Below are 26,372 nucleotides of genomic sequence, written 5' to 3'. Positions count from 1 at the left end.
CGATCCACCGGCACAGGGACTACCGGAGCACGATCCACCGGCAAAGAGACCATCGGAGCACGATCCACCGGCACAGGGACCACCGGAGCACAATCCACCTGAACTGGGACCACTGGAACAGGCACGGAGGGAGCCTTCCTTCTCCTCCTCCGTTTCAAGACCACCAGAACTGGGTCCATCGGCATTGGGACCACCGGAACACGATCCACCGGCACCGGGACCACCGGCACAGGGTCCACTGGAAGTGGATCCATAGGTACCACCGGACTCCGGAGAGGGGCCCTCCTCCGCTGTCCAATGAAATAATCCACAGTCACCTCGAATGTTGCCCCCTCCAGTGCCCTCATTACAGTCCAATCGAATGGTTTGTCGAGGGCATAATTGAAGAGCTCCTTAAGAGTTTCATCTCTGTATCCCAGTCCCTCTGCAGCCCTCTTAAACTCCTGTGCAAATTCCCTCAGATCAGTTCCTTGTTGCCGCATAGCTCTAAGGGAGCTAAACTGGACTATACGGTCCCAGAGGGGACAGGAGATAGCAGAGGGAGGGGATTGCGGTGACCTCCTTCTCCGCTGAGTCCTCATATTGGTTGGATCCTTCTGTCACGTACACACACAAGGGAAAATGGTGCGAGGACTCAAGTGCAGGAAAATAATATATTTAATTATAACAAATAAAACATAAATACAAAACAAACACCCACGAGGGGGCAAAACACATAATAGAACATAAACTAAAACTCAAAACATACCAACAGAAGTCACTGGGGGAACGGGAGACGCAGACATTACACAAGGATCCAACACAGACTGACAAACACAAGGAGATATAAAGGGAACAAACAAGGCAGATAATGAGGGAGAACAGGTGGGGCAAATAAACCAATAATCAGATAACAAGAAGGGCGGGGTTGACAGTAGCACATGCAAGACATGACAGAACCCACATGTGCACACAAGACAGGACAGGCATGTGACATAAACCTACCCATCACAGGAAACATTCTGCATTTTTACTTTCTCAAAAAAACATCATTTAGTATGTTTTTAAGGCCGTTTGAATTATGGGGACATTTGATATGTCCTCATAAACCACATTTATAGTGTAATACCAGTGTAATACCCATGTAGTTATACAAATTTGTGTCCTCATAAACCACATGAACAGGCTCACACACACACACACACACACACACACACACACACACACACACACACACACACACACACACACACACACACACACAATTCTAACTATTAACTATAAACCAACTATTGGCTGTGTATTAGTACATTGAAAGCACATATTAATGCCTTATTTTGAATGACCTAATTCTATATCCCATAATCCTACACAATGCCTAAACTTAAATGCTAGAAAACTACCATACTAACTATTAATAAGTAGTAAATTATGAGTTATTGAGGTAAATGTTGTAGTTATTAGTGAATATGTGATCCCCATAGTAAACTGTTACCATAATAACTAATAACTACATTTTAAGAAAATTACATTTCTTTTGAAAATAAATACACAATTTCAATGTCTTTACAGGGGAGCCAAGGAAGTTTGACCCCACATTTAAAGGCCCGATTTATAACAGGTGAGACAACCTTTATAAGCCAAATTTAACGAAATGTTTTGATATCAACTACTTATTTGTAATTTTGGATTTATTTTTGTGGGTTTAAATTAACTTCATGGCATATTTGTGCTGTAGCACTGAATGTGTCTACTTTTCTTGGTGAACAGGAGCTGCACAGACATCATCTGTTGCATACTGTTCATTTTGGCCTTGCTGGGCTACTTTGCAGTTGGCATTCTGGGTAAGATTAAGGCTATTTATTTTCACATTTCTATTCATGATGCCAATATGTGAAGATGGGCGGAAAGTATTAAACCTTGTACATTTCTGAGTACAATTTATTTGTCATACCACATTGACAGTGCTGTGTCTTTTGTTATAGCATGGTCTCAAGGTGACCCCCGGAAGGTGATTTACCCGACAGACAGTAAGGGGCAGTTTTGTGGGCAGGTCGGCACCCCACTTGAGTGAGTAAAGCTGTCTCTTTGAAAATGTACCTGGATAGGTTTCATGTAGCATTGTCCTCCACAAAAGACCTTTAATGCAATTCTGTGGTTCTTAAAGCCATAAAGATAAACTCTTTGGTGTGAACATTTATTTTGTTCCTATCTTAATCTGTCTGAATAAACAGGAACAAGCCTCTGCTGTTCTACTTCAACATCCTGAAGTGTGCCAGTCCTCTGGTCCTGCTGGATTTTCAGTGTCCTACCACACAGGTTTGGCACTGTTTCAATAACTTCTTTTTGCAGTACCATATGTATCTATAGTGTTTGTCACACAGCATGTCACATGTTTTTGGTAATTTAACAGATCTGTGTGGAGAAATGTCCAAATAAATTCATGACTTTAGTGAAGGCTTTGAAAAGTACAGATGATAGAGAATACTACAAGCAATTCTGCAAGGATGGAGTTGACATGAACAAGGTAAGTTCATTACTGAAAGGAAAAAAAATTTCCCCAGTAAAAATTATTATATCATGAAAAATATACAGTTATGATATATGATATTTTGTCCATACTACCCCCAATTTTAAATACATTGGTTTAGGGTTTAGGCTAGTAACCCTTTTTTACTCTGGTTGAGGTAAATACATGAAAATCAAGATCCTTGAGCATCAAGCTTAACCCTGTAAATTCTGACATGTGAAATAATAGTCGGGAAGTATTTTTTGTGCAACAGTTTATTGAACTTGTAGACAAAATACTGTCAGTTGCTAATATTTACATGGCCTAGCTTGTAATGGAAATCATTGAGTTCTTAAATACCCGTTGTCACTTTATATCTCCCAATCATATGTCTTAGTAAGATAGTAGTTTTTATTTTGGGGCAAAACATAAAATGCAAGGCAGTACAGAGAAAGTACTGAAAGATGTACAAAAAAAACTTTCCTTAAAAGCCTGATATATTATATTGTATACTCACATTTTAACGATTTTCCCCCCCAAAAAAAAAAAAAAAATCTCAACCTCTATTCGGATGAAAATACTTTTCTGACCAATGTTTGAGTTAAAGGTCTTATGACTTGTCATCTATGATTTCATGTACCGATTCGGACAGGACTAACATCTCCATGTTAATTACAGAGGAGTGAGTGTGTGTTTTCTACACATAGGCGTTAAAGAAGGTCATGTGCTGTTTTTGCGTGCATCACATGTGTTTTTTAATGTATTTTTTGTTAATATAATTTGTATATATTATGAAAAACCCTATTTAAGTAGACTTTATGAGTTTATAGCAGTGGCTGTTTATAATAAACTTGCATTAAAAAGCTGAGAAATCTAGACAAGTATCTTACTCTTACCTGACACTGATATAAAAAATGGGCAGTCTTCGCAATTTTCCCCGATTTGGGTGAAAATGCATTGATTGTATATGTTATTTTTTCATTGGATACCATCCATATCCAAAAAGAAACCATACCAAAGATTGATGAGCAAACGTTAGCTCAGGTATGTCAAAAAAACACATGAGGAGAAGAGTTAGAATCACATGGTTTTTATTTCCAATCACACATTTTATATCAAATTTAAATTTTTATAAAATACAATTTTATATCAAATTTTATATTCAAATTTTATATCGAATTTTGAATCACATGGTCAGCAATCAGCAATCACAGACATTCGCATTCGGCAGGATTAGATTTCTCAGAGAACTGTTGAGTTTGCCAAAAACACTGACTTCAGATTCCGATGGAACATCCCCCTGGAAAACTTGTCCTGTCCGTATAGGGCTTGAGTTGCTGTAGTCCAGTAACCCCAAGTTCTTTGGGTAACATAAAATGGTTCTATGGAATCACTGCAAAAAAGAAACCTACCTTTTGGACCATTTATATTTGAGTGTAGTAAAAAATGTCTTCTCTTTTCTAGAGAGCTCCTGAAATCCTGAAGGATGGCTTGTGCCCTTCAATACTCACACCTAGCAAAAATTGTAAGCCTTTTCAAAACCTTTCATAACATGCTTGTTAAATAACATAAAGTTTGTCTGCACGTTAACAACTGATCTGCACTGTATCAGTAAATTGCCTTAAAATGATGACCTTCACCCTGTGTTTCAGTCACACGGAGATGCTTGCCCGCTCTAGAGACCTTGAAAGGTGGTATTGTTGTGGTTGGCAACAAAACTTCATTCATGGATGATGAAGGAGACAAAATAAACGCAACAGATCTCCTTGAAGCCTCAAAGTTAGTGATATTATGCATTTGTTTGTGTTAGATGTTTAGTATGCATTTGTTAACTGTAATATATAATTGTGTTAGTAAATATTATTTGATATATTATAAAGTGAATCATATTGCAAATCATATCATACATATGATCTTTTTTTGCAGGAAATCTAACGTTGTGGTTGAGGCCAGGGCGGTAGCCATGAGGATTTTTGAGGACTATACTCAGTCCTGGCACTGGATACTTCTGTAAGCTCATAATGTTCTAGGTTCATTTTATTTCCCCTCTGCACCAGCATAAATAACTTTCAGTGTTCTGTTATGGCAGTCTGATTTAGTGTTGGTGAGCCCTAGTGATTTTTAGATGAATTACTGTAGCATTGATCAAATCTCTGTGCGGTCCTTTTCAGTGGCTTGGTGATTGCCATGCTGGTCAGTCTGATCTTTATTCTCCTCTTGCGTTTTCTGGCTGGAATCATGATCTGGGTTATGATCATCATGGTCATCATTGTTATTGGATACGGTAAGGGCTGTTTTGTGATCTTGTCTACAGCTCTCAAATAACATCACGTTACCTGTGCATGTTTATCCTGTAGTTACCAAACACTTGTGCTGTGTTTATCCTATAGAAAATAAACACAAATATATATATTTTGATTGGACCATTAAGATTATTTTTTGCAGTGTGACATTAAGCACATTTCCCCCCTAAATTCCAACTATTGTAATGCACCTGGACATTTAATTTTCAAATCCTCATTATCATTGTTGATGATTTTCAATATTCTACCAAAGTCATATTTTACTGAATTACAGAAAATAATTGTATTTCTACTTTTCTTCTCTCCTGGCTCTCTGCAGGTACTTTCCATTGTTACATGCAGTATGCCAGTCTGAAAGGACAGGCTGGTTCTGATGTCACTATCAAGGATTTAGGTTTACAGACGGACTTCTCTGTGTACTTGCAGATTCAGCAGACCTGGCTTGCCTTTAGTGAGTTTTTACATCCTTATGTTAGTAATGTGCAAAACAACAATCAATACACTACCCTCTACCATTGAAAAATTTGGGGTCGGAATGATTTTCTTATGTTGTTGAAAGATGGCTGCATTTTATTTGATCAAAAATGCAGTCAAATATTATGAAAAATTGTTTTGTATTTTAATGTTTTTTACAATGTTTATTCCTGTGATCAAAGCTGAATTTTCAGCATCATTACTGCAGTCTTCAGTGTCACACGACCCTTCAAAAATCATTGTAATATGCTCATTCGATGCTCAAGGAACATTCATTTTGTTATCAATATTGAAAACAGTTGTGCTGCTTAATAGTTTTGTGGAAACTGTTATAGATATTTTTTCAGGATTATTTGATGAATCTCAATTTCAAAAGAACAAAGTATATCTTTTGTAGCATAAATGCCTTAATGTCACTATTAATCAGCATCCTTGCTAAAATAATCTTATTAAAAATCTTACTAACCCCCAAGTAACATTAAACTACTTCAATTGTGACACTTAAATGAGCCATATTATGTATCTGGTTTCTTTGTCACATTTAATTTTCATTACATTCTACCGTGACTACCTGTCGTCCTTTGTCACCACACAGTGATTATCCTGTGCATTGTGGAAGTGGTCATCATCCTCCTCCTCATCTTCCTCAGGAAGAGGATCCTCATTGCTATTGCTCTCATCAAAGAGGCCAGCAAGTCAGTTTATCTTCTTACTGTAGAGCAAACTGTGTTTTCAGATGTGTTGCCGATGTTGTTTGGTCTCATATTCCATATTGCTGCTTTCTTTGGGTACTTTAATAGCATTGGTAGTTAAACAACAGCATTTTCCTCAGTGGGATGGATTAACTGAGGCTTAAAGCCATGAAATAATAATTAGGTTAACTGGGAGTGTTAGACAGGAAGTTCTAATAATCTCATCTATTTTTCAGGGCCATCGGTCATGTGATGTCATCATTGTTCTACCCACTGCTGACATTTGCCCTACTATCTTTGGTCATCGCATACTGGGCCATCACCGCCGTGTATCCTAAAGAAAATAATACAACAAATAGAAGGAGGCATTACTCATTTGAATTGTGCACTGTTTTATTAAACCCGATCTTTACCCCAAAAACTTAAGTAATAAATTTTGGGAAAAAGTGAATATTAGAAAGAATATTATCTCCTTAACTGTTATTTAGGTTTTTGTCTACTTCCAATGAGGCAATATACAAGGTTTTCAATACAACCGAATGTACATATTCCAGAGACACCTGCAAACCTGAGGTTAGTGCATTATTATTAACATTTTGCCATGTTTTTACATAAAAGTATAATATATATATATATATATATATATTTAATGAAATCAATTAATACTTTTATTGAGTAAGGATGAATTCAATTGAGCTAAAAGTGTCAAGACATTTATAATGCTACAAAATATTTCAGATACATTCAATTCATCAAATAATTTTTTTACTGTGGTTTCCACAACAAAATATTAAACTGGCAACAGCACAACCGTTTTCACCATTGATATTAATAAGAAATGTTTCTTGAGCAGCGAATCAGCATCTTAGAATGATTTCTGAAGGACAATCATATTATTATGTAAATTCAGTATCACAGGAATAAATTACATTTGAAATTTGAAGACCGCTCTTTTCAATTGTAATAATATTTCACAATATTACTGTTGTTACTGTGGATGTCTTTTTTCTTTAAGCATATTTTGCAGAGCAATACTTGATAAAAATGCATACATTTAATAAAGTTGCATTGATTTGATTTATCCACAGACTTTCAACAGCTCAAATATCACCACCGAATGTCCTGATGCTGAGTGTCTGTTTGCGTTTTATGGAGGAGAGACATTATACCACAAGTACCTGATTCTGTTCCAGTTCTATAATTTATTCCTCTTCTTCTGGTGTGTCAACTTCGTGACAGCATTGGGCCAGGTCACACTGGCAGGGGCCTTTGCCTCCTATTACTGGGCATTCAAAAAGCCTGACGACATCCCAGCTTTTCCTGTCTTCAACTCTTTGGGACGGGCCCTCAGGTGTGTGGCTCGAGGAATATTTTCCAGTTGATTTTCCCATATGTAGCAAAAATCCTTTATAATACATTGAATTTGTGTATGCCCTGTATTGCTCACTTATTCTCCAGGTATCACACTGGTTCTCTGGCCTTTGGTTCCCTCATCCTTGCCATCGTTCAGGTCATCAGGGTCATATTGGAGTATCTGGATCAGAAGTTGAAAGGTCTTACTGCTTTAATGTTTTCTACATGTTTTCTGTACAGTGTTTGCATTGTTCTGCTTCAGATGTGCCTTTAGAAACTTTTCAAACCTCTTCACATTTATCACAGTGTTTGCATTTTGTGCAATACCCCCCTAACAATTCAAGAAATATTCCAAAAATATTTCTAATGTAGATCTCTATTAGCCTAGAAATCTAGACGCACCTTAGCGGCAGCAACCTAATCTGCCGCGAGTATCTAGCAACTCTCAATACATGTCTGAGCTGTAAAAGCCAAACTCTGGTCAGGCCAATCACATCGTGTATTGAGTCGGTGGGCCGGGCTTAACATAATGACGGCAGAGTTGCGCTTGCGTGCTTTTAGTAAACACAAAAGCTGGCGAATGGCGGTCTTTCGAATCAGCTTTGACTGCGACTCTGGAAGACTTGGAGTTAAGCTTTTCTCTGAGAAAAGAACAAAGAATGGCACTGAAGTCATTCTTAAAAAGGGCAGATGTGTTCGGAGTTTAGCCGACCGGATACGGCGAATGTTTAATCTTTCAACTAGCTCCGCGTCACCTTTGTTATTCTGGTTGGTTGTAGCACTATCCAATTGCGTGCATGCCGTGCAGAGGGAGTTTGAAAGAGGAGGCTTGGCAGAATCAGAAGGGGCTCAGGAGACTTGGAGTTGGATGAGACCAGTCCTTTTATCTGGCTCATACATTTTGGGAGGCTCAGGCTCTCCGTCTACGGTGGGCTCAGGCGTTCTCTCTGTGCAGAGTTGGGGACATGGCTAGGCTCTGGAACTGGATCTGGATCTGGAGTGGGGCTAGTGTTGTCCTACTCGGGGCAGATGGTGAAAGACAAACAATAATTCACAACCACCAACTCCACAATTGCGGCAAAATCCCCAAGGACAATCACTAGGCAGACATGCCTTTGTGAGCACAGGAAGCAGTTGGGAAAGATCGTAAGGCATGCCAAAAAGAAGGAAAAAAATGTTAAATAATCTATTCTCAGTCTTGCGTTCTGTTACGGTTTGCTGGTCAGTTAACATGACTATTGAGTATTCATTATATAGACTTATAAACACTAACCTAACATAAAACACTAACAAAATGAGAAATAAGGGCTTAAATACACAAGGAGAGGTAATTAGGTGATTAAATGAACAATCGGTGAACATAATCAGTAACTAAGGGATCAAACTGGCACACACACTTGGAAACTATGTCAACTTAAAATAAAAGGCCTCACAGGCAAACAGGACAATAATCGAAACACAATAAAACGAAGCAAAAACAGATCAAACACGTTACACTTGGCAACCACTAGTTAATTTATGGTTTTGTTGTAGCAACATGGAAAATCTAATTTTGTTTTAACGAAACTCAGTCATAAAGGTTTGGACATGATAGTAAATAAAGGCTGACACATTCTCATTTTTTGATTAACTATTTCTTTAAAATGCTTTAAGCAAAATCCATAAGAAAACCCATCAAAAACAAAGAAACATGAATCACGTATCAGATCAGTTCAGATGTGCCCTGCTTCTCTGTTGAAATGTCTTTTGAACTTGATTCTATCCAACTTTTAGTAAATGCATGCTGATTGACAGGCAAAAAAGTCTGAAATAAGTGTGGGATGTGATTATGTAATACTGCGGAATACTTTATCCATTGTATTCCGTCTTTTAAATGCATTTGAGTCTTGATTGTGTGATTACCTTCCTTCAGGTGCCCAGAATAAGTGTGCAAAATTCCTGCTCAGCTGCCTAAAGTGCTGCTTCTGGTGTCTGGAGAAATTCATCAAGTTCCTGAACCGAAATGCCTATATCATGGTACACTTTAATTTCTCTCCTTTGTGCAATGTTTCTGGCTAGGGACTGTTGTAGTGCTCAAACACTATTTCTGAAGCCAAAGCAGAGTTATATTGAGGCTTTTTGTCTTTTTAGGTGGCAATATATGGTAAAAATTTCTGTACATCTGCCAAGGATGCATTCTTTCTCCTGATGAGGAACATTGTCCGGTGAGTGTTAGTTAAATCTAAATCTTTTATTCAGTGAGTTCACATTCAGTTATTCATGCACACAGGTAAAACTGACAACACAAGTAAACCGCATTTACATGACTTTCTTAATAGGAAAGGATTTTTTCCTTGTAGTGCCATCAAAAATAATAATGTCCGTATCTGATTCTGAGTATTCCAAATGTTACGTCAGTTGTGATGTCAAATAAAGCTTGCACCGTGTCAGCGGGAGATTTACGGCTCATATTATTCTCTCATGCAGATACAGATGTAGCGTTTCGACTGAACCTCTTCTACTTCTCCTGCATGAGATGAGAACACTAATTTACAAATTTCTGGGTCTTAAAAGAGTCTGCGTTTGTGATCTAAGTCCTTATTTCATGCAAAACGCTAGCGCGCTCTGTCTGGATGCGTTTAAATCTGCTCGAAGTTTGCGTTTTTGTCACCTATCACACATTCGCACTTCAATAATCCGACCAAAAGCAGGTTAATGCGTTTACATTTTGTGTGAAAACAAGGTAAGAGGCAAAAAACTACCTTTTCCGACCAAATTATGCTTAAGCCATTTCTGACCTTACTCCGATAAAAGAAAACGTGTTATACCGCGCTTACATGACCATGTTCATTGTCGGCTTATTGGGCATAATCCGCTTAAGAACGTGCATGTAAACGCGGCCAGTGTTTTGTGTGAATAAACAGATGAAACAGTCTAGAATTTAATTTCTTCTCTTTTCTTGTTTTCTAGTGTGGTAGTTCTTGACAAAGTGACAGACTTCCTTTTATTTTTGGGCAAACTCCTTATCGTTGGAATTGTGGGTGAGTGATTTGTTAACAGACTGACACAGATGTCACGGGAATCCACAGGTTATTTGGTTAGAACTGACTTCTCATATTCCAGTTCATCAATGTAACACAGCACACTGTTTCTACTCTTCTCAGGAATCTGTTCCTTCTTCTTTTTCACGGGCAAGTTTAAGGTAGTGCAGGACATTGCTCCATCCCTTAATTATTACTGGGTGCCTATATTGGTAAGTGATCTTGAGTTGAAAGCAATATCAGTCCAAAAATCCAATTTCCAGACTGCGTTTTAATTACATCTCCCTTCTTTTGCAGACTGTGGTGTTTGGCTCCTATCTGATTGCTCATGGCTTTTTTAGCGTTTATGCCATGTGTGTGGACACACTCTTCCTGTGTTTCTGTAAGTGTGAAGAAGCTTTATTTATTTCATGAGAATACATAATGGAGAAATCTAGCAAGTTGTCAATGTTTTGGCTGCGTAACAGAATGAAGGTTGTGATAAATAGCAGCTGTTGTGTTAGATTTTTATTGGGTGTTGAGCAATGAGTTTCACAGATTTTGAACCTTTATTGTTATCAACAGCTAAACACATAAGCAGCACTCAAACCGTCCTCTTTCCTTTCTTTTAACTGTTGTTCTTTCCTACAATGCAATAGAAAGCAACAGTGGCCACCCACCGGATTCCCATTCATTTTCTCTATAATTATTTTAAAAAGTTATTTAATAAAGAGCTTCAAGCTTTTAACCAAACCAACCAGCTCTGAAATGAATCACAACATTACAACATTTAATTCCAAGAAGAAAAAAAAGCACAAGACTGATAACTTAAAGTCATCATGAAATTTAAATTTACCATTCTTATTTTTTATAGAGTATTGCAATATTTATCTTCAATATTATTATGTTCTACTTATTCAATAATGTCCCCTCCCTCTTGTAATGATATCTCTTCTCTGAATAAGTGTTTACTGACATGAGGGCAGGAAGATTGACCAATAGAAAACCACGATTCAGTTCATTCCAGATGGATAAAATCAAGTCCTGCCTTTCATTTTATTTTGCTTGAGAAGCCATTTCACTGCATCCCATGAAGCAATGTAAAAGTTGCAAGTGATTCAGAAAGTACAGTATACAGTTTTTTGAGGGTGTACTAGAGAGACCCAATTTTGTCATCCACTATGCTTTATAGGAGTGGGCAATTGTGATTCCCATTGTAATTCTTATTAAGTAAAACGCATTTTTAACACATGATTGGCTTCTATAGGAGCATATACCATTGCATCCCATCCAAAGAGCTCATGGTTTGTCTTTCTGTATGGAGAAAATGACTGAGATTTTTACTTCCGGGACTCACTGTTGAAATATCTGCATATCACAAATGCTTACAGGGGCTTTTGGCTTGCTTTATGTCTAACCATTTCCTTTCTTTCTCTCTGTTTTTCTCTCTTCAACATGATTTTGTCCAATCATGTGTCCTTGTGCTCCTTTCTGCTATGTGCACTCTTGAAACACTAACGTTTAAAAATATAACTATCACGTAAAATTACAAACTCAAGGCGAAGACCTGGAGAGAAATGACGGTTCTTCGGACAAGCCGTTTTTCATGTCTCCTGAGCTGCACCAGATTTTGTCTATTGAAAAAAGTATAGAGGAGACGGACAATGCTGAGATACCTGTCATACAGGTGCAAGCCGAAGAGGAAGTCCCACTGCAGGAGAATGGAGAGGTGCAGCTCAAACAGCAGGGCATTCTGAAGCAGGAGCAAGAAGAAGAGACACCACTAACTCAAGAAACGCACATTGAAGAGCCGCCCCAAGAAACACAACCTCCAGAGGCACCCGTAGTCGCCGAGGAGAAACCTGAAGAGCAGCTTACAACACAAGAGCCTGAACCTCCACAAGCAACTCCACAGCAAAATGGACCCCAAGAAATGGACGCTGAGGACAAGGAGGAGCAGGCAGCCCAACCTCAAGCAGAACCACTGCAAGCCGAGAACCTACAAGAACAAGAACCAGAGGAGCCAAAGCCTCAAGAAAACGGACCTCAAGAGAGCGAGACCCTGCTCACCCCTCAGGAGTAGTTGTACAAGGAGGCTCATTGAAGGTGAAGTTTCAGAGAAGCCTACTGATTTTGGAACTAGTGCACTTTGGTGGCTTTAGCAAGCCATTAGTATACAAAGGAAAGTACCTCCTTCATTTGAGTCATAATGTTTACTTAATCAATCAATTCTGAGAACCGCCTCTTAAGGAATAATCACTGGTCATAATGGATAGCATGAAACAAATAGGAAAGAAACTTTGAGTCTTTAACTCAAAGTGTGAGCTGATTGAATGGATGACAATTGGTTACGTGGACCTAAACCCCATTAGATATACCTACATAGCACTTGTAGAATGTGACTGTGTATGTGTTTTATGTAGAACGTTTTAATGTAAGGACATGTAAAAGTGTAATGTAGGTGCTCGACTTGTGCCTAATTATTGTTACTTATCGATGTCTTAATCATTTTGAAGAATGCAAAAATATTTCGCAGAATCGCTATGTTTACAGCAACAACAACAAAAAACAACAACATCTGTTTACAGTCATACCAGCCAAGACCAAACAATGTCATTTTGTAAGAATTTTTTGAAACGTATCTGAAAAATATGCTAATTGTATGCCTAATGTGGTCATTTCATGCTGCATATTAACAAAGAACAAACAAAAAAGCCACTTAAAGAAAGTCAACTTAAAAACAAAACAATCAAAGAAGGGAAAAAAGTGTATTGCCCTTATATTTTGGTCTTCTCTGACTGGTTATTGTATCGACAGATTGCAACCTTTTCAATGCCTGATATTTGTCGCTGTTTGCCGCTCTATTGCCTCTTTTTCTACCTCTGTGCTTCACTTTTCTCAATCTTTGCATGTTGTTAATGTGACCTCCCAGTGCTTTAATAAACTGAACTCTCTATTTGTTGAGATCTCAAGCCTTTTTTGCTCTCAAGATGCTTCTTCTATCGTTGGCGCTTATATAGATGTTTAATTTTAACATCGTGCTATTGTTTGTTTCAACCTAAATTGTTCCAACAGTGGAGGATCTTGAACGCAATGATGGCACAGTGGACAGACCATACTTCATGCCAGAGAGACTGCTGTCCATCCTCAAGAAGTCCAATGAGGGCGTGAAAACAGTGGACTAGGACAAGATAAAAAGATTGATAGAAAGAATTGTAGGGACAGAAAAAGAGAGACCTGCCATAATTGCACTGATTTCATGGCTCAGCTCTGGCTCAAGTAAATGATGCCACATCATTACAGCCAAGTGTTACAAAGCAGTTTTTTCACATTTTTGCTTTTGCTAATTACAGATTATTGTGTATTATTTTGTGTTGTCATTTTTTGTATATATTATGCTTTATTAGAATAGGAACAACTATATATTTAAATGTTCTCATTCTAATTTGAATATCTAATAATGTGTTACTGGATAACTTCAATTGTATCCTCTACAGTGTTTACGTTTAAAATTTATATATTTCGTTACAATAACGATAACCATTGTTTATAACCATCTGACAACGTTTAATGTTTTTGAATATAATGGAAGCCACTCGTTTTATTACAATAAAAAATTGCTGCAGTGTTTTTCAATGCGTCCATGTGACGTAGTCATTTTTCAATTTTTCTACCAGTTTGTTTCTGAGTGTGAATAATTCTGGGATGTGACCTGGGAGGAAAAGCTAATAAATATAAATTAGGTCATGCACGTAATGTCCAATTTCATAGAGCGTAAAGGTACGTAACTTAATTAATATTCATGAGCCAACGTCCAGCTACAAGTTCAGTTGCTAGGCAACGTGTTTAGACACAAACGAGGAGGCTGTTGGCAACGGCGGTAAAGGAGACAGAAATCTCCTTTCAAATCATAATATAAACCTCAAAATAATAAATATTCATAAAAATGCCTGGCACGTATGTCTCAGGGGGCATCAAGCACCCTATCCATGATAAAATGTCGGAGCTCCAAAGAAAAATTCAACTTTTGGGTAAGTTCTTTTAGATTTGAAACTGTGTCAATTAAGCTGAAACAGTTAACATAAAACCTGCTTAAATATTCAGTAATATTGCGGAGGTAACGTTAGTGGAGTAATAAGTATTTTCATTGTTTATATTATTCTTAAGTATGGCAATGTTGTGTTATAATGTCAGCCTTTAACTTAGCTATTGAATAGCAGAGTTATTTCTGTAACTGTTTAACGTTAATTTACCCTTATATTAATTTTAAAGAGCTCAATACAATTGTCTACAGAAAATCAATATTGCATGACAGATTATACTCAACTTCGCGGAATTTTTTTCCTCTGTCCACTAGAGGGCGACAGAAGCGCGTATTTTGAAAGCTCTCAGTCTGCCATCAAGAAGAACAGAGAAACCATCCTTCAGCTGAGACAAGAGAATAAAAATTTGTACAAGAAACAGGCTGAGGTCAGACATCAATAACACACATATGATACGTAATGTTAAAATACAACTATATCATTTAAAGTATAAGTGTATTGATGCATATATTGGTCATGGTGTCCAGGGAGATGAACAAGCGATCAAGGATGTTTTTCAAGGCCGGGGGATAGAGAAAGCTTCATTCAGGAACATGTCTGTGAAGGTGGGGTTAAATGAACCTTTATTTCAGATACTCACTGATTCTTGAGATAAGGGACCAAAAATGATGTAGATGTTAAAAATAAAAAGAAACACTACATTATTAAAAAATATATATTTAGGGTATGAACCATGTAAGGAACAGACTTATTTCTAAATATTTTTAAAAAAAATGATTATTCATTCACGCTATAACTTAATTTGTGCCAACTCTGTCAGACACACTAAAAACATGCTAATTTAATTGAATCTATCCAAAAACAGTGTAAAGTCTTAAGTTATGTAATATTGCTGTTCAGTAGGCATGTGCAGAGTGCGCGCACACACAGATTATACTCAATGGATACTGCCAGATGGGCAGCAGTGGCTCAGTGGTTCATGTAGGACAGGTTGTCTGCAAACCGGAAGGTTGGGGTTCAATCCCCGGTTCCACCTGACCAATTTTCGAGGTGCCCATGAGCAAGACACCTAACCCCAGCTGAATGGCACCTTGCATGGCTGATGCCGTCGGTGTTTGAATGGGTGAATGTGAGGTGATGTGTAAAGTGCTTTAGATGGCCATAGGTCTGTTAAAAGCTCTCAATATATTATACATATTGCCCCCTTTTTACTTTTATACTCCTACCCCTGAATAACTCTCTGCATGTCCCTGGTGTTCAGTAAAGGAGCTAAGTTATAAAATTCATTGCCCAGTTCCTAAATTCCTTAATTTTCCTCCCTCCTTTTAATATTAAACATATATCAGAAATGTTCTTAGGTAAGTAATACATAATATGCTAACGTTGGTAATATAATAGTTCCACTGATGTTTAAACATTTTTACACCATAAACTGAAAAATACATTTTTTAAATCAAAACGAGCAAAAACCTTCTCCTGACGGTGTAAAATACTGATAGTGTTGACAAACACTGATGGTGTAGACAAAGGTCCAGCTGGGGCCAAATATACAGTATACAGTCAGGTCCATAAATATTGGGATATTGACACAATTCTCATCTTTTTGGCTTTATACACCACCACAATGGATTTGAAATGAAACGAACAATACATGCTTTAACTGCAGACCTTTAGCTTTAATTTGAGAGTACTAACATCCAAATAAGGTGAACGGTGTAGGAATTACAATAGTTGGTGTATGTGCCTCCCACTTTTAAAGCTAAAACTCTGCAGTTAAAGCACATCTTGTGTGTTTAATTTCAAATCCATTATGGTGGTGCATAGAGCCGAAAAGATTAGAATTGTGTTGATGTCCCAATATTTATGGACCTGACTGTATGTAAACAGAATCATGAAACAGCATTAGAAAAGTTCCATGTATGCAAAAAACATATTAAATCATATTATATACATTCTTTTTGAGAGCACTTGTCAACCATCAGACTTAAAAATCAAAACAGGTCCTTCTCTGTGTAAAAAAAAAAGAAAATTGCATATCATAAAAAGGTTCTCTAAACAAGCTATTAACCTAATCAACTGAATCAATTTATTAACTCTAAACACCTGCAAAAGATTCCTGAGGCTTTTAAAAACTCCCAGCCTGGTTCATTACTCAAAACCGCAATCATGGGTAAGACTGCCGACCCGACCCTGTCCAGAAGGCCATCATTGACACCCTCAAGCGAGAGGGTAAGAAATTTCAGGACACAGAAAGAAATTTCTGAACGAATAGGCTGTTCCCAGACTGCTGTATCAAGGCACCTCAGTGGGAAGTCTGTGGGAAGGAAAAAGTGTGGCAAAAAACGCTGCACAACGAGAAGAGGTGACCGGACCTTGAGGAAGATTATGGAGAAGGTCCGATTCTAGACCTTGGGGGACCTGCGGAAGCAGTGGACTGAGTCTGGAGTAGAAACATCCAGAGCCACCGTGCGCAGGCGTGTGCTGGAAATGGGCTACAGGTGCCGCATTCCCCAGGTCAAGCCACTTTTGAAATTAGAAAGAGCAACAGAAGCGCCTGACCTGGGCTACAGAGAAACAGCACTGGACTGTTGCTCAAATTTTGCATGTCATTCGGAAATCAAGGTGCCAGAGTCTGGAGGAAGACTGGGGAGAAGGAAATGCCAAAATGCCTGAAGTCCAGTGTCAAGTACCCACAGTCAGTGATGGTCTGGGGTGCCATGTCAGCTGCTGGTGTTGGTCCACTGTGTTTTATCAAGGGCAGGGTCAATGCAGCTAGCTATCAGGAGATTTTGGAGCACTTCATGCTTCCATCTGCTGAAAAGCTTTATGGAGATGAAGATTTGGTTTTTCAGCACGACCTGGCACCTGCTCACAGTGCCAAAACCACTGGTAAATGGTTTACTGACCATGGTATTACTGTGCTCAGTTGGCCTGCCAACTCTCCTGACCTGAACCCCATAGAGAATCTGTGGGATATTGTGAAGAGAAAGTTGAGAGACCCAAGACCCAACACTCTGGATGAGCTTAAGGCAGCTATCGAAGCATCCTGGGCCTCCCTAACACCTCAGCAGTGCCGCAGGCTGATCGCCTCCATGCCACGCCGCACTGAAGCAGTCATTTTTGCAAAAGGATTCCCGACCAAGTATTGAGTGCATAACTGAACATAATTATTTGAAGGTTGACTTTTTTTGTATTAAAAACACTTTTCTTTTATTGGTCGGATGAAATATGCTTTTTTTTTTAGATTGGGGTTTTCATGAGCTGTATGCCAGAATCATCAGTATTAAAACAATAAAAGACTTGAAATATTTCAGTTGGTGTGCAATGAATCTAAAATATATGAAAGTTTAATTTTTATCATTACATTATGGAAAATAATGAACTTTATCACAATATGCTAATTTTTTGAGAAGGACCTGTATATATATATATATATCCTGAGTATACTAAATTAATTTAGAATTTAATTTATTTTGTTGATATTCTTCCTTTTTAACATAAATTAGGCTTTTGTGTTTAGAATATGTTTTTTTTCCTCTTATCTTAAGAATCAGTGTACATAAAAAGTAAAAGCTGTTTTTTACACCCTTTTTCACTTCTGATATTAGCCAAATTGCCCTTGGTTACAGAATCACCTGCATATCATTTGTGGTTGACAGAAAGTGTTTTTGTGCAGTCAGCTCAGACGGTGCTGCAAAAGGAAGTGTGTGATAAAATGAAGAAGCTGAATGCCATGAAACACACAACTGAGACACAGAGGCAGCGTTCAGAGGACTTGAAGCTCCAGAACCAGAGCATGAAGCCACAGAACAGAAGCCCTCTGCCTGACAACGAAAAACAAGAGGTGGCGGAAAAGGTAGAAATACATTTTTTGGAGGGGATTGGGGGCATTTTGTTGAACACTGGTGAATCTCAAAACGTAAGAGTTGTCCTGATTATTATTAATATTTCCTTCCAAAATCAAAAGTAAAAATAGCGTTAAGAAAATTAAGCCCTTTTTTCACTGTCATAGCAATTTTTTACCCAATTTCTCCTTACTGTAATTTTTTTTTTTAAACTATCCGGATGGATATTATTCCGTTCAAAACCATATTATGCAATTTAAACATTTTTTTTTGCATTGCATTCATGAATAAGATATTTTGCATACCATACTGAAAAATTACAGTAGAGAAAAGAAAGCCAGTAGGTTTCCCTAAGCGTAAGGGTTAATAAGGTTTCCTTCTTCCTACATAAATTCTCTTCTTCCTTCTATCAAGTCTTTCATCCTCCTCTCAGACATGATTAGTGGTAAATTGAGTGTTTACACCTTGTACTGATTAAATACTGAGCGCAATTAAATGCTAGTTCAAACAAGAAAATGAATGAACTTGTGTGCTTGTTGTATAGAAAATGCGCATTCTGGAAAACCGGTTGGAGAAAACGCAGCTGAAATATCATGAGGCAGAGCACATAATGCGAGGATACCTGAAACTGAAGGAGCACCTACAGGTATCTGAGAAAGAATAGATGAACAAGATTCATCAACAAACTGACACAGCACACAAAAAAACCCACATTAATGGGGCTGGGGGGGGGGGGTCCTAAGCAATGCATATTACTACTAATAATAAATTTTTGATATATTTACAGTAGGAAATTTACAAAATATCTTCATGGAACATCGCCTTTACTTAATATCCTAATGTTTTTTGGCCCATATAATGTATTGCTGGCTAGTGCCACAAATATACCTGTGCGACTTATCCAGGGTCCCATATGCACATACACTGACAACCAAATAAACATTTATGACGCTATCCAGATTCTGCCGATTCTGTCATTTCGGCCAAATGCAGGCTATTATAAAACATACAATGCACTACAAATGATTATTCATATATGTAAATATGCACTATTTTAATGACTAGACAAGACGATCTAGCTGTTTAAAATGAAGACATTTTTTAAATCAAAACGAGCAAAAACCTCCTGATGCTGTAAAATACTGGTAGAGTTGACAAACACATTTTTTTTTTTAAGAAACTAATAAATCATCCCAGTTACAGCAGTATTTCATGTGTAATTTTTACCTAGGAAACTTGTATTTACGATAATTCTGATAGCACGCTAAAGCAGCATTAGTTTGCTACAAAAAACTGAATTTACCACTTTGTTAACAAAATATTAATCTCCAACGCACGTTTACAATATCATCACATCACATGCGTGTTGTGTTGCCGTAAGAGTCCAGACATGCAGGAGATTAATATTTTGTAAATCAAGGGGTAAATTCTGTGTTTTTTTTGCGCAAACTAAGGACTTGTGATGCTTCATGAAATTGAGATTAAACCACTGGAGTCACATAGATTACTTTTATGATGTCTTCACTACTTATCTAGGGCTTGAAAGTGGTAGTTGCATAGATTGTCAATGGTGGGAGAGAAAGCTCTCTGATTTCATAAAAAAAATTCTAATTTATTTTCTGAAGATGAACAAAAGTCTTACAGATTTCGAATAAATGAGAGAATTTTCATTTTTGGGAGAACTTTCCTTTTAAGATAAGCAACCCCAAACTTTTGAACAGCATGGTAAAAAAACATTTATGATTATCCTGTTTTGTTTCTTCAGGAAGACAGTCTTACATTTCAGCCAAAGCTGGACAGCATGGAGGCAGAGATCAACCGACAGACACAAGTGCTCAAAGAACTACAGGTCATGAACAGCGACGCACACATGTCAAAGGATGCAGCCAAGGTAAAGACATTTAATGAATTATTAAAAAATGTAATAATATAGCGAATATATGTGTTAATATGCCTAGGTAAAGTTTGTACAAGTAATGCTGATAGTATGACAGAGCTGTGTGTGTGTGTGTGTGTGTGTGTGTGTGTGTGTGTGTGTGTGTGTGTGTGTGTGTGTGTGTGTGTGTGTGTGTGTGTGTGTGTGTGTGTCCAGGCTGAGCTGCAGCTTCAGGAGGAGCAGGTGTACAGAGAGCGCAGAGAGCGAGATAAAATCCTCTCTCGCTACAAGAAGCAGGCGGTGGAGAGGATGGCTCAGGCAGAGAGGATGAAGAGAAGAGTGAGCATGATCCATCACACATCAGCTAACAATACGATACTCTAATAAGCATAAAAATATGTCATACTAATAGCACTTCTCATGTTAAGAGCACAGGAGACAGGACTCACAATTGTTGTTAAGAGCTTGGTGTTAGCATACTGCTGAGCTCACAACAAACAAATAAAAAAAAGTCATTTGAATTATATATAAGTAGTATATACACTATGGCTCAAAAGCTTAGAATAATTATGATTTTGTAATGTCTTTGAAAGAAGTCTCTTATGTTCACCAAAGCTGCATTTATATGGTTAGAAACACAATACTATTTTTTAAATATATGAATACAATTTAAAATAACTGTTTTCTATTTTATTTTATAACTTGTCGGTGATGCTAAACTTTCAGCATCATTACTCCAGTCTTCAGTGTCACATGATTTTTCAGAAATCATTTTGATTTGGTGCTCAAGTAACAGTTTTAATTATTATCACTGTCAAAAGTGCTTTTGCTATATATTTTTATATATAAATATACTGTATATATATGTTTTAGCAAGGATCTGTTTAATGTATTAAAAATTGACCATAAAGACACTCACAGTTTCCACAAAACTATTCATATTTTTAACTCTGATAATAACCATTATTGATAATTGCTCTTATCCATGCTAGGCTGCATGGATGCGCTGGGAGTTCTTGCCCAGAACAGAACCATACCGTACCATACCAGAACCAGTAATTTACTAATTATATTTCACAGTATTACTGTTTTTACTGTATCATTGATTAAATAAATGTAGCCTTGAAGAGCATAAGAGGCAAAACTTTCAAAAACATTCTAAGTATTCCAAACCTTTTGACTGTTCTCTGCCTGGCCAAAAGTACCTAAGCATGATTTTTTCAAGTTAATTCAGCCATCTTCCCTCCATTCCCCTTCCGCCTTTCACGTCTAGCCCCAGTGGGCGGCCATGCACCCCGATGAGCTGAGCAGCGAGGCCCAGCACAGTGCCAATGGAGTGGGAGAAGAAGTGGAAGCCACCTCTACTTTTGAGAAAGCTTTCCAGAGCATTAAAGATGCCACTGGAGTCACAGACTCACGGGTGAGTTACATTAAACCGAGTTCAGTGTATATAGATTAATCCTTTTCTTGTGTTAAGCCATGTTTATTCATGGTTTCTCTTGTAATAGGAAATAGTGGACAGGTTTATCTCTCAGAGAGAAACACAGGAACATTTGGAGAAGATGAAGGCAGAAAATGAGAAAATGCTGCTTCAACTGAAGGAAGCGAGGAATACACTGAAGACTGAGCTTCAGGAAATGAAATACTCACGAGAAACTGAACACTCAAGGTGAGAGCATTGTAGACTGTATGAATAGTACTATGAAATCACTTAACTTGCTCTGTTATTGTAACTTTAACAGTTTACCATAACTTTATTTTCCTCTGTTTGATTGTTTAGCAACCAACAGACGCTGCAGGATTGTGAGCGTCACCTGCAGCAGGAGCAGCAGCGCCGTGATGCAGTTAAAGATAGTCTGGAAAGACTCACACATACACTAAACGCTGTCAAAGCAGGAGTGCAGCAGCTCAGTGACAAACTACAGCACTTGCCACTGGTACTAATTGTCAAATACATAAACCCCCTACAACTGAAAGCAATTTGCTCTGTCATATCTTAAAATATGTCAGTGCCATTGTTTTGTCCCAAGATGCACACCCGTATTATTTTTCTAAGGCATGTTTATAAAAGTGACTTAAATGCCCAAGTTGATCTAAGGCCAAATCCTGGTTTAACCTAAGCCCTGTCTATGAAACCGGGCCTAAACATACTCCACAAAACATGGCTTTTCGTGAACCGTTAATAATAGGAATGTGTTTTTGCGTTTCAAGAAACAGGTCATTTCAAACTTTATTTCCCTAAGGCCCATTTATAATGTTAGTCAAGGCTTCTTGCACCAATAAGTTTCATTTGTTTGTAATTTAGTTGACCTTTTCCACCATCTCTCTGACCTTTTAAATAAACACTATATACCTCAGTAAATTTAAGACGTCTATAAAAATACATTGTTCTGTTTGGCTAACCTATGTCAAATGAGCATTAATACTACATACAGTTGCAGTTTAATCAGTGTAGTTTTAAATTCTTGTATGCAAATTCTGAAAGTTACAATATGGTTCATAGTACATCACACTAGTATGTACTCCATACTACTGACTTATGCTGTTTGATTGACAATACACTAAAACATTAATGCTGTGAAATATTATTACATTTTAAATAATTTTTCTGTTTTATATATATTTTAAAAGTAATGTATTACTGTGATTGTAAAGCTGGATTTTCATCATTACTCCAGTCTTCAGTGTCACATGATCCTTCTAATATGCTTGAAAAATATTTCTTATTATTTTCAATGTTGGCAGATGTGCTGGGCACTATTTTTGAAGAAACCATGTTTTTCATAGAACATTTTAATTGATTTGGAATAGAAATCTTTTGTAATATTATATATTACTTCTGATCATTTTAATGTGTCCTTGCTAAAATAATTTCTTAAAAATTATAGCATATTAGAATGTTTTTGTTTTATTTTTTGGAGTAAAAATTAAGTACAATGCTTTAAAAAATATTATTTAGAAGTGACCAGGGATGTTTTCTCTGTAGTTAGTGATTAAGGAGACGTTTTTAAATTCAAATGATGAATGCGTGAAATGTATGTAACTGAGCAGAGTATTTCTCTTGGTCTGTGGCAGAAGGGTCCGACACCACAGCTGCCTGCAGACTCAGAAGAACACGTGCTTCTGCTGATGTCTGAGGTTGAGCAGAAAGAGATGCTGCTAAAGGAGGAAATACATGGCAAAGATCTGGCAAGCACCCTGAAGGAGATGGATGAAGAAGAGGTGCGGAATAATGATTAGACAAGTTGCTGTTATTGTACTTTGGCTTGTTAAAGACGTGTAACTAGTGAAACATTACGTTTCTTGAACTGTTTTCTTTACTTTAGGAATGTGTCATATTTATTTTTTTCGTAAGTTGTAAAATAACTTGCTAATATTTTAATGTTGTTTTTTCATGCCCCTTGCAGTTCCCTTCTAGGATAGCAGGGAAACTACCCCAGTACAACATGCGCATTCAGTTGCATAAGGCCCAGAAACAGGACTCTTTTGATGGTGAGACACTAGCCCATATCACCATGGAATCTTATTTCTGCCTCATGAGAAAAAGTCATGCTTTGGTGAAATACCAAGTCATAGTTATGAGATAAAAAGTCAAATTACATACATTTTGTAACAATAACGTTTGTGTGTGTGTGTGTGTGTGTGTGTGTGTGTGTGTGTGTGTGTGTGTGTGTGTGTGTGTGTGTGTGTGTGTGTGTGTGTGTGTGTGTGTGTGTGTGTGTGTGTGTCATAACTATAACTTTTTCTCATAATCTTATCTTTTTGTCACTTTTTATATCACAATTTAATATTTCTGTAATCATTGACTTTTTCTGATAATTCAGTTTTTTATGCGATAGTTGACTTTTCTCATAATTAAATTTTTTTGTGTAATAATCATCACTTTTCCTGATAAAATTTGCTTATTACATAATTGACTTGATCTAATTTCAACCTTTTTGATACAATTATGACTTTTCCTGATAATTAAAATTTGTATGCCATTATGGACTTTTTATCTAATAATTTCAGCTTTTTGTAATAATTATGACTTTTCTTAAGCATTTCAATATTTTATGCCATAATTTACTTTTATCACAGTTTCAACTTTTTGTAAAAATCATCACTTTTGTTGATAACATTTGTTTATGCCATAACTGACTTTTTAATCTCATAATTTCAACCTTTTTGTAATAATTACGACTTTTCTTGCTCATTTAAATATGCTATGCCACAATTGAGTTTGTATCTCTTAATTTTAACTTTTTGTAAAAATAAAAATAAAAAAAATATTTAAATGTGTATCCCGTAATTGACTATTTATCTCATAATTTAAACTTTATGTAAAAAAGAAGAAGATATTTTCGGAAAACTTTAATTTATATGCCATATTTGACTCATCATCTCATTATTTTAACTTTTTGTAATGATTATGATTTTTCCTGATAATTTAAAATTGTTTGCCATAATTTACTTTTTATCAAATTATTTTTGTCTCATGGTGGAAATGGGCTTCCATACATATACCCTATTTCTGAATTAAAATGAATCAGGTTTTTGCTGTAAAAACAAAACTGTCTTTTTTTTCTTTCTTTTTTTCTTCTTTATCTTGGGCACTCAAGGAACAGCCACATGTTTTAGTTCGGATTTAGTTCCATTCCTCTATCTGGGTACACTGTGTGCTAGTTAAAAGCTCATCCTCCTTGTGTACAGAGTGGTGGTGGATTTGTTAATGTCTTAAAGCCCTGATCACAATTACGTGTGACCAGACCTTCTGGTACTGGAACTATGAATACTGCTGATCCATACGTACAGGGAACAATAACAGAACTGTTACATTTGGTAGACAAAGGTGGCACACACCTTACACACCTACATGTTTTTTCTGTCAACAGACGAGGATGACAGTGGCGATGAGGGTGATATCATCACCCGTGTCACCCTAAAGCACCAGTCGCAGTCTATCATTGACGCAAATACCAAGAGGAAGACTCGCATTAAAAAGAGGAAGGGCAAGCTCTGATCTTATCCAGTCACGGAGAGTGAATTCATCAACATTTGACAGAGTTGTAGCTTCATCTAGAAGATTTATCTCCCTTCTATATGTCTGCACATTCATGCTTTCGAAAATAAATGAATTATTCAGTTGATATAGTTTGATTTTAATAAATGTTTTAGCTGCTTGAATTGTTTCTGCATGATTACTTGCATGCCAGACGACTCATGACTCTAACGTGACACCTGGTGATCTCAGCTCTCACATGACACATGTGACACCTGTGTTGAAGATAAAGCTGAGATACATTCTCAGCACAGAATTTGAAAAATGTCCTGTGGATCTATTGATTGTCAGTGACAATTATGTGCTTTTGAACTTTCTATTCTTGAAAAAATGCATCATTGCTTCCACAAAAAAATAAAGTTTCTGAAGGATCACGTGATACTGAAGACTGAAATTCAGCTTTCCTCACAGGAATAAATTATATTTTAAAATATATTTAAATACAACAATTACTTTATATTGTCGAAATATTTCACAATGTTGTTTTGATTAGTTTTTATTGTATTTTGGTCAAATAAATGCAGCCTTGGTGAACATAAGAGTTTTTCAAAAATCTTACCAACCTCAAAGTTTTGAGTGGTAGTGTATAGTGTATAGTAAGTGGTCATTAATTAGGCAAACCAAAATTATTATAAACTGGCAAGAATTAAGAACTTGTTTCTCAAAGGCATTTATGCTCTTTAGAAAATACCTGGATTTTATCAGTTATTTGAAGTGTCAGTGTACTAATCAGTGTACTTTTCATGCTCAGATCTTCTTGTTGTCTTCATAACAGATATTCAGAGGATTCTTTGTTGGCATAATATCGTTTCTTCTTTTTAAGAACAAATCCTTTTGAGAATTGTTTGATAACAACAAGCACAGATGTTTTTACGGTAATGCAGTCTATCAGTGATACTCCTGCAACAAGCAGAAGTACTTGTCCAGGTTCCCTGTCTATATTATTGAAAAGTCCTTTCCTGACCTGGTTATATAACACTCTGGAGGCACTGAAGCAGATAACAGTGTGAGCGGTTGAGCTTTACACCAAGGTATAAAGAGGGTGTGTGCATTTCATTAGGCCTCATTGCTATTAGCGTTGAAGCATGCACTTAGTGATAATAAAGTTATAATCTAGGGTTCTTTTCTGTGCATGTCATGGTTTTATCATCTCCATTGTGTCTCTATTTCAGCTAACTATCAAGCATTATTTAATCTTTATTCACAGTTTTGAATAAGAGCATCACTGCTGAGAAAACAGGTTTATTACTGATTTGGC

The 26,372-nt window shown here is 37.0% G+C and overlaps 2 protein-coding genes across 4 annotated transcripts in view; both read left to right on the top strand.

Annotated features, from left to right (window-relative positions):
• The window catches only part of slc44a2 (solute carrier family 44 member 2 (CTL2 blood group)), a 33,740-nt gene extending 19,801 nt beyond the window's left edge, over window positions 1–13,939 (top strand). For 2 of the 3 annotated variants that reach the window (XM_067459035.1, XM_067459036.1), the window contains exons 2-22: window positions 1,552–1,600; window positions 1,750–1,823; window positions 1,965–2,049; window positions 2,214–2,298; window positions 2,393–2,506; window positions 3,953–4,013; window positions 4,141–4,267; window positions 4,415–4,498; window positions 4,660–4,772; window positions 5,111–5,242; window positions 5,861–5,960; window positions 6,194–6,286; window positions 6,446–6,530; window positions 7,046–7,308; window positions 7,416–7,510; window positions 9,223–9,326; window positions 9,441–9,514; window positions 10,260–10,330; window positions 10,454–10,542; window positions 10,628–10,712; window positions 11,869–13,273. In XM_067459035.1, coding sequence (XP_067315136.1) covers window positions 1,552–1,600; window positions 1,750–1,823; window positions 1,965–2,049; window positions 2,214–2,298; window positions 2,393–2,506; window positions 3,953–4,013; window positions 4,141–4,267; window positions 4,415–4,498; window positions 4,660–4,772; window positions 5,111–5,242; window positions 5,861–5,960; window positions 6,194–6,286; window positions 6,446–6,530; window positions 7,046–7,308; window positions 7,416–7,510; window positions 9,223–9,326; window positions 9,441–9,514; window positions 10,260–10,330; window positions 10,454–10,542; window positions 10,628–10,712; window positions 11,869–12,392 — 2,507 coding nt within the window. In that variant the 3' untranslated portion in view covers window positions 12,393–13,273. Of the gene's footprint in view, window positions 1–1,551; window positions 1,601–1,749; window positions 1,824–1,964; window positions 2,050–2,213; window positions 2,299–2,392; window positions 2,507–3,952; window positions 4,014–4,140; window positions 4,268–4,414; window positions 4,499–4,659; window positions 4,773–5,110; window positions 5,243–5,860; window positions 5,961–6,193; window positions 6,287–6,445; window positions 6,531–7,045; window positions 7,309–7,415; window positions 7,511–9,222; window positions 9,327–9,440; window positions 9,515–10,259; window positions 10,331–10,453; window positions 10,543–10,627; window positions 10,713–11,868; window positions 13,274–13,384 lie in introns of those variants that run through there. The other variant, XM_067459037.1, reaches the window with a different exon arrangement.
• A 236-nt stretch (window positions 13,940–14,175) lies between these two features.
• On the top strand, window positions 14,176–25,202 carry odad3 (outer dynein arm docking complex subunit 3). The gene is made up of 13 exons (XM_067458280.1): window positions 14,176–14,340; window positions 14,667–14,779; window positions 14,880–14,957; window positions 18,029–18,208; window positions 18,742–18,843; window positions 19,963–20,088; window positions 20,290–20,412; window positions 21,347–21,493; window positions 21,582–21,742; window positions 21,854–22,010; window positions 23,149–23,295; window positions 23,481–23,565; window positions 24,948–25,202. The coding sequence occupies exons 1-13, from the start codon at window positions 14,256–14,258 to the stop codon at window positions 25,073–25,075; spliced, it is 1,632 nt and encodes a 543-aa protein (XP_067314381.1). The 5' UTR covers window positions 14,176–14,255; the 3' UTR covers window positions 25,076–25,202.
• Window positions 25,203–26,372: the final 1,170 nt, after the last annotated feature.

This window comes from Pseudorasbora parva, chromosome 12, assembly GCF_024679245.1.
Source record: "Pseudorasbora parva isolate DD20220531a chromosome 12, ASM2467924v1, whole genome shotgun sequence".
NCBI lineage: Eukaryota > Metazoa > Chordata > Actinopteri > Cypriniformes > Gobionidae > Pseudorasbora > Pseudorasbora parva.
This window is presented reverse-complemented; position numbering and strand designations above follow the sequence as displayed.

What these genes read in the sequence shown, in the direction of transcription:
- odad3 (XM_067458280.1), top strand. Translation starts at nt 14,256, where the DNA reads ATGCCTGGCACGTATGTCTCAGGGGGCATCAAGCACCCTATCCATGAT. An exon ending in AAGAAAAATTCAACTTTTGG is followed by an intron (nt 14,341 to 14,666) that starts GTAAGTTCTTTT and finishes TCTGTCCACTAG; the next exon opens with AGGGCGACAGAAGCGCGTAT. An exon ending in AACTGAAGGAGCACCTACAG is followed by an intron (nt 18,844 to 19,962) that starts GTATCTGAGAAA and finishes TTGTTTCTTCAG; the next exon opens with GAAGACAGTCTTACATTTCA.